This window comes from Engystomops pustulosus, chromosome 6, assembly GCF_040894005.1.
Source record: "Engystomops pustulosus chromosome 6, aEngPut4.maternal, whole genome shotgun sequence".
NCBI lineage: Eukaryota > Metazoa > Chordata > Amphibia > Anura > Leptodactylidae > Engystomops > Engystomops pustulosus.
This window is the reverse complement of record NC_092416.1, coordinates 122,004,891-122,012,810: the sequence shown is the minus strand read 5'-3', so window position 1 is coordinate 122,012,810 and position 7,920 is coordinate 122,004,891. Positions and strand designations below refer to the sequence as shown.

The 7,920-nt window shown below is 51.3% G+C and overlaps 1 protein-coding gene across 3 annotated transcripts; it reads right to left on the bottom strand.

The window, feature by feature from the left end:
• Positions 1-315: 315 nt before the first annotated feature.
• Positions 316-7,062, bottom strand: TBC1D20 (TBC1 domain family member 20). 3 transcript variants are annotated; one of them, XM_072110745.1, is made up of 8 exons: positions 6,868-7,060; positions 3,957-4,142; positions 3,797-3,877; positions 3,194-3,380; positions 2,517-2,618; positions 2,300-2,441; positions 2,019-2,206; positions 316-874 (listed from the first exon to the last, which is right to left on the bottom strand). In XM_072110745.1, exons 1-8 carry the CDS (start codon positions 6,896-6,898, stop codon positions 619-621), a joined length of 1,173 nt encoding a protein of 390 aa, XP_071966846.1. In that variant the 5' UTR covers positions 6,899-7,060; the 3' UTR covers positions 316-618. The 3 variants fall into 3 exon arrangements, with proteins under 3 accessions (XP_071966846.1, XP_071966848.1, XP_071966845.1); XM_072110747.1 differs by having other exon boundaries at positions 6,987-7,058; XM_072110744.1 differs by having other exon boundaries at positions 2,300-2,618; positions 6,868-7,062.
• Between the last annotated feature and the right edge of the window lie 858 nt (positions 7,063-7,920).

Below are 7,920 nucleotides of genomic sequence, written 5' to 3'. Positions count from 1 at the left end.
GTGCAACACTGCATAATCTGTGTGCGCTATATAAATAAAGGAATTATTATTATACATCCCATTCAGAGCACACTATTTGTAATCAAAAAGTGGAAGCAAAACATATTGTAGAACCAAAGCAAATTATAATGGAAAGATTGGCCATATTTACCTTCTACTCCTGGTTTTGGCTTACAAACACTGATATGAAAGTACGGACTAGAACGCAATCATCTGAATGGGCAATTATGGGAAAGCCACAATGATAACTACATTTTCTGTCACCCAGTTTTCCCAGCTGGAGACAGAATAGTTATAAAAATGATACATCATGAGTGGTGTTAAATATTTATCATAAAGTGAATTATGATTATTTACAGATATACATGTTATTTTAAATGTATAGCACACAAAGTGCTCATTGCTTGCTTGTATAGTATACACAGCGGCATGTCCATGAGTAAACAATTGATGGAGCATGTCCAGGTCCAAGTGTAAAGTGGTGAAATAAAGTTACATGTGCTGGAAAGGGGTGGGGGAGTGGACAGTGGGGTGCTGAACAGGACAAAGGCACAGTGGACAGTGGTATCCACCCAATAAGGTGATCAATGTGTCCAGAGTCCCCAATCAGTCCCACAGCTAAGGGAAAATTTGTAGTTCAAATTTGGGTGCCCACTCAAGGGCACTCTTCACAACAGCAAGGGCTGCAGCACCAAGAGCTACTGTCAGTCCCATGACTGCTAGCTTCACCAGTCTATTAGTACGTGGTTTTGTAAGGACGGCCTTGTTCCTATTTTCTGGACGGACAGAGTCTCTGAAGCGTCGGCGGAGCACCATATCTGGCCGTTGCTGTGTGGATGCCAGCTCAAAGTCCTTAAAGGTCGACACTGCAGTCCTAGAATAAACAATTTGACATATTAAATTATCATGGCTGAACAAACAATACAAATCAATACAAAACCTTGAATAACTTCAGTTGCCTACTGTCTCCTTCTCTAACCTCAAAGGCAGCTTTCAAAAAGCTGTTGGTTGCTCTTGTTAGGCTACCTGCACACCTAGCAGATTACCCATGGATATCAGCAGTGTAATATAGTAGCAGGGTACTGAAGGGGATTTATGAAAATCTCTTTCCGCTGCAGAAATCAACCTTTGCAGTGCAAAGATTAAGCTCTGCCTAAAATCGCAGCATAGAAAACCTTTCCAATGTCTTAGCTAAATGTCAGAATAATTAAGTCTATGCAAAAAAAAAAAAAAAAAAAAGTTACCCTGTCTGGGTTCCCACACACATTGCGTATGGCTGGTTTCCATTGCCGAATTATCGCTGGGCTAAATCCTATGCAGATAGCCTAAAAGTCATCTCCATGCCACCATTAGTCACAGGATTTAATAACTAATCTGAAAAAAATGGCATTCCTCTATACAATGCCTCCCCAACTTGGTTCACAAATTTGTGAAACAGACATCTGGTGTCTGAGGATCATCATGAGTAAAGTTACAATCACAGGTGGAGCTTCCTTTGCTAAATTATGCAAGTCAATGAAGACATCTTAAAGGCCATCTACCATCAGGTACATGGATTGTAAACTAAAAACACTGACATGCAAATGTGTGTCCCCTGTTGCAGGGTCAACGCTTCCTATTGCATCTCATGCCCTTATTTTTTTTTTTTAAATAACAGGTTTTAGAAATTATGCAAACGAGCCTGAGGGGATCCGAGCTCCATAGCTGTTAATTGAGCCCAAAGCCCCTCAGGTGCATAATTTTTAATAAAAACCAGGGCATAAGGAGCTTAAAAAACGAGAAAAACAAAAGGGTTGGATCTTGCCAGAGGATGCACAAATGTGATTGGTTTACAATCCTTGATCCCGATGGTAGATTTCCTTTAAGCTTGTGCCCTTAAACATATCCACAATTAGTGTCTGTACATCTTATACGTAGTATTTCTCATTCTTATACCAGTATAGCTTATTTAGAAGTCATAATGCCTACTCTCCCAGCTTGGCAAAGAGCACTACAATTCCCAAATCCCTTGTGCTTACCTCTCTGCCTGATGCTGTAGTGCTGCTTCCCGGGAAAGTTCAGATGGGGGAAACTGGACAAAGAGGTCGCCAGCTTTGCTGATGAGGGTCTCATAGGGCAAATCTTGTGGTATTTGTGACAGCAGGTGGTGCACAGAAGCCATATCACATTCACACTCCATCACCTCAGACTCTCTATGCAGAACAATCTATAGGTAAAACAAGGGTAGAAAAGCAGGGTTATATATAAGAGAACTAGCTAAACATGGCAATTATTTATACATCATGGTACATGCTCTTACCACAGCTGCAAAGTAGATTGGCATTAGCGGGTGACATGCCAGAAAGAAGTCATACAACCTCACCACATGCCTGAAGTCTGAAAGCACGTGTCCGAACCATGTTATGAGCCAACTCAGAGCGAATATGGTGCCAACCTCTGCCCTGTGGTGAACACACAATGTCAGCACCTCCACTTTGTACTGCCCTACAGCAACTAAAAACAGAGTATATACCCACCGAACCATAAAGTCGTGTAATCCTGGGTTCACCAGTTCTATTATGGGCATCAGGTAGTTAAGGATATGTTTTGTGTTATCCATGCTAGGGTCCATAAAATCCCTAAAGGGAAACAGACAGAAGAGCTGAGCAACTCAAACTGTTGGGGATAAAAGTCTGTGACTGAGCATGCTGGGAGTTGTAGTGAGCCACAGTTTGGAATCCACTACTATAGAAGGTGCTTAGGCCTGTAGATTGCTGCAGTTATTGTGTGAAATTACCTTTGTATTTAAGAGGTTACCCATTTCCATATAGGCATTTCTAATTAAAAATACCAATTAAAAGTATATATTATAAAGAGTGTGTACTTTTGCAACCTAGTTAAACATGCAAAAACATTGCAAACAGTACAATTCCTTATGTTTTAGGTCCACAACTTTAGTCGACTATGTTGGTTGTCAGTAAAACTCTTCCATCAATGCGGGATGTCAAGATGCCACATGACCACAGTGGCTAGTGAATGTCTCAGCATAAAAATATAAGTGGTAGGAGGTTAGAAAAGAATTGGAAAAGTAAGTACATTACAAAATGTGGCGTTCTCCAGCAATGGGCCCTGTGTGATGGGTGTATAATGGAATCTGTAGCTTGTGTGTGCAAAAGTATGAGTCGCCAAAGTACTAAGGGCTCAACAGACCCACCTTAGGTGATGTGTGGAGAGCTTATCCACCAGGAGAGTGGCTAACGGCCCTCCCACCACCAGCAGGAAAGTGACTACAATATCATGATATCCCTGGTAATAGTGCAACTGTGGATTTCGTGCCAACACCTGCAGGATGATGTCAATCAGCTGCTCCTGCAAGTCTTCCCGCTCCTTTAAGGGCATACCTGTGAGGCAAAACCAGACGGAGCACCCCCATGTTTGAGAAAAGACAGAGAAAAACGAGCCATCAAGCTTTCCCCTCACCACACCCATCCATCCAACCATTAACATGCACAGTGGAGAATGTCAGTCTTCAGTATAAATCACTTTAACTACAACTATCTGTATTAGGAGAGAGCATTTACCAAGCTTCTATAACCAGAGAGAAGCTCAGAGTTTCTTTATGCATGGGGAGATTGACAGGACAATTGAATATATAGGAATTTACATTATGAGGTTATGATTAGAAAAAATTCTAGTTAAAACCATAGGAAAACGGAAATTCTCCTGGAAATGTGATCCGCTTGCAGAACACCTTGGCAGTTATCGTTTACCAGTAGATTAATAACACAACCACTCAAAAACCCCACCGTCATCTCACCGGGTGGGAAACGCCTCAAGGATCGGCGAACATCCAGTAGAACTTGCTCATAATCCTTGTTATTTACTCTCAGCTCGGGACCTGCAGGGAACATTCATTCAGTCAGAATAGCCACTTCTCTGGTCCCCTGGCCCTGCCACAGCGCCATACTGTCATATACCTGGGGGTGGAGGCAGCTCCTCGGTGCTGACATTCAGGAGTCTGGGCCACACAAGACATCGGATCTCATCAGTAAGGAGACCACCCTCGCTGATTGCCATCCGCCGGAGTGTCGCTACATCTGGGGGGTCCTTCGCCAGAGCCCTCTGGATGTCACACAGCTTCCTTCGCCTGCGGAATTCACTGCCTAAGACAACATGATGAGTGTGAGCAGAAGATGCGTCTTCCAGGAATTCCAGCACTACTCAATATATCCATGATGAGAGCCTACATGTCCATGCTCTACTATACCAAACCAGCAGCATGTTTAACACCTCATAGCCTGCAACATCACAATCCATCCTAACAACAAGAGCGGTAGAAAAATATGGCATATAGAGGTTACATAGCATCTAGTGGGAAGACATGTGCTGAATAGAAATGTGGTGTAGTGGGGGGCTGGTGGTGCCTGTAATCCACAGCAGAGTTACATAGAGAAGGGAGCAGAGTATGTATAGGAGTTTGCTTGTTTCTCCAAACATAAAAATGGGTTCGGCCTTCCTTTCAGAGGATGTCTTATCTTTGACTAAGGAGCAAAAATCCAGATTTATGCAAATAGAATACATTGTGTTTCTATTCACCACAGATCCAGAGACATGGTTGATGATGCAGGGGGTTACCTGGCCGTACAGAGAGGGGGAGCAGGGGGGGCGCCACCTGGCTGTACAGAGAGGGGGAGCAGGGGGGGGGGCGCCACCTGGCTGTACAGAGAGGGGGAGCAGGGGGGGGGGGCCCCACCTGGCTGTACAGAGAGGGGGAGCAGGGGGGGGGGGCCCCACCTGGCTGTACAGAGAGGGGGAGCAGGGGGGGGGGGCCCCACCTGGCTGTACAGAGAGGGGGAGCAGGGGGGGGGGGGCCCACCTGGCTGTACAGAGAGGGGGAGCAGGGGGGGGGGGCCCACCTGGCTGTACAGAGAGGGGGAGCAGGGGGGGGGGGCCCACCTGGCTGTACAGAGAGGGGGAGCAGGGGGGGGGGGCGCCACCTGGCTGTACAGAGAGGGGGAGCAGGGGGGGGGGGCGCCACCTGGCTGTACAGAGAGGGGGAGCAGGGGGGGGGAGCAGGGGGGGGGGGCCCCACCTGGCTGTACAGAGAGGGGGAGCAGGGGGGGGGGCCCCACCTGGCTGTACAGAGAGGGGGAGCAGGGGGGGGGGCCCCACCTGGCTGTACAGAGAGGGGGAGCAGGGGGGGGGGCCCCACCTGGCTGTACAGAGAGGGGGAGCAGGGGGGGGGGCCCCACCTGGCTGTACAGAGAGGGGGAGCAGGGGGGGGGGCCCCACCTGGCTGTACAGAGAGGGGGAGCAGGGGGGGGGGCCCCACCTGGCTGTACAGAGAGGGGGAGGGCGCCACCTGGCTGTACAGAGAGGGGGAGCAGAGGGGGGGGCGCCACCTGGCTGTACAGAGAGGGGGAGCAGGGGGGGGCGCCACCTGGCTGTACAGAGAGGGGGAGCAGGGGGGGGGGGCGCCACCTGGCTGTACAGAGAGGGGGAGCAGGGGGGGGGGCGCCACCTGGCTGTACAGAGAGGGGGAGCAGGGGGGGGGCGCCACCTGGCTGTACAGAGAGGGGGAGCAGGGGGGTGACATGGTTCTACAAAGTGGGAGAGCAGGGGGGTGACATGGTTCTACAGAGAGGGGGGGGGAGCAGGGGGGTTACCTGGCTCTACAGAGAGGGGGGGGGAGCAGGGGGGTTACCTGGCTCTACAGAGAGGGGGGGGGGAGCAGGGGGGTGACCTGGCTCTACAGAGAGGGGGGGGGAGCAGGGGGGTGACCTGGCTCTACAGAGAGGGGGGGGAGCAGGGGGGTGACCTGGCTCTACAGAGAGGGGGGGGGGAGCAGGGGGGTGACCTGGCTCTACAGAGAGGGGGGGGGGAGCAGGGGGGTGACCTGGCTCTACAGAGAGGGGGGGGGAGCAGGGGGGTGACCTGGCTCTACAGAGAGGGGGGGGAGCAGGGGGGTGACCTGGCTCTACAGAGAGGGGGGGGGAGCAGGGGGGTGACCTGGCTCTACAGAGATGGGGGGGGGAGCAGGGGGGTGACCTGGCTCTACAGAGATGGGGGGGGGGAGCAGGGGGGTGACCTGCCTCTACAGAGATGGGGGGGAGCAGGGGGGTGACCTGCCTCTACAGAGATGTGGGGGAGCAGGGGGGTGACCTGGCTCTACAGAGATGGGGGGGAGCAGGGGGGTGACCTGGCTCTACAGAGAGGGGGGGGAGCAGGGGGGTGACCTGGCTCTACAGAGAGGGGGGGGGAGCAGGGGGGTGACCTGGCTCTACAGAGAGGGGGGGGAGCAGGGGGGTGACCTGGCTCTACAGAGAGGGGGGGGGGGAAGCAGGGGGGTGACCTGGCTCTACAGAGAGGGGGGGGGGGGAAGCAGGGGGGTGACCTGGCTCTACAGAGAGGGGGGAAGCAGGGGGGTGACCTGGCTCTACAGAGAAGGGGGGGAGCAGGGGGGTGACCTGGCTCTACAGAGAAGGGGGGGAGCAGGGGGGTAACCTGGCTCTACAGAAGGGGGGGGGGGGAGCAGGGGGGTGACCTGGCTCTACAGAGAGGGGGGGGGAGAGCAGGGGGGGTGACCTGGCTCTACAGAGGGGGGGGGGCAGGGGGGTGACCTGGCTCTACAGAGAAGGGGGGGAGCAGGGGGGTGACCTGGCTCTACAGAGAGGGGGGGAGCAGGGGGTGACCTAGCTGTACAGAGTGGGGAGCAGGAGGTGTCATGGTTTTATAGAATGGGGAGCAGGGGGTGACAGAGTGGGGGAGAAGGGGATGACATGGCTATATAGAGTGGGGAGCAGGGGGTGACATAGAGTGGGGAGCAGGATTGCCCCTGTCCAGACCCCCCCCAAGACGGTCCAGATCTCTGTCGGTTTTGAGGATTACCGTGTCTTCCCGGCTCAGTCCTTAGGGACATGCTCGTAAATTCAGTAAAATAACCGGTCCCGTTACCGGCAACACATCCCGGACATACTTCCGTACACTCTACTCATGACGTCACCGACCTCGAGACCTGCGCACTGGTGACTTCACATGACCGGAAAAGAGTGGCACGTCACTGCTTCAGGGTGCGGAGGCCTCGCCTTTTCCCTTTTACAGAGTTTATGTGTAAGTGCCAGGCGAATTACAAGTCCCAGCCGCACAGTGAAATGGTCTACTACTAGCCGTCAGAGTATCAAGAAGGGAATTCTCTCCAGTGTTAGGGGGCAGTGGAAATCTGGGGGAGCTACAACCACTGTTGAAACTATGATGATGGCTATATATTCACCACTCATCATTCCCCGATACAGAAAACTTATCACATATAAACATTTTAGATGAAAATTGGGCCCCGCGGTTACCGGACACAGTTTGTGGAAACAGATGTGTTAGAAATATCTTGTGGACCTAGCACACTGTAGCTAATAGGAGTCCTTGCATCGTAGTGATATACGATGCAAGGAGTCGCTGCCTGCCAGCAGAGCCGACGCTTCAACAACAGTGTAAGTGCTGCTCTTCAGCCAGTAGGCTGCATCACATATGGCTATGATGCAAGGACTTCTGTCCACTACACTGTGCTCAATCCATGGGATCTAACTAACGCACGGATCCATTTCCAGGCACCAAGCAGGTTCATGTGCAGGGGGCCTTCAATTACAATGCCGAGTAGATTGGAATATAGTGCAATAAATAATCAACTATATTTTAAGCAGGGTAAGGCTCCATGCACACTTCTGCAAATGGCAGCCAACCAGCTATCTGAAAAAAAAAACGCAACTGGCTCTTGACCGCTATAGACATGCATTGTGTATGGGCGACCGCACTGCAAAAGGTATGGCAGGTCCTATTTCTACCCTAATTTGCTCTATGTCTGTTCAGCTCCCTATGGAAAGGGGAGAGCGGCGCTCATCTGCTCCTTCTCCAGCCCACCTGCAGCTCAGGGCAAAAATCTGTTCATAC

Bases quoted from the DNA above. Each gene is read 5' to 3' on its own strand.
- TBC1D20 (XM_072110744.1), bottom strand. From the start codon at position 6,898: ATGTCCCTAAGGACTGAGCCGGGAAGACACG. The intron at 4,143-6,867 runs GTAATCCTCAAA...ATGTTGTCTTAG, and splicing joins GACTGAGCCGGGAAGACACG to GCAGTGAATTCCGCAGGCGA. The intron at 3,878-3,956 runs GTATATGACAGT...TGTTCCCTGCAG, and splicing joins GGAGCTGCCTCCACCCCCAG to GTCCCGAGCTGAGAGTAAAT.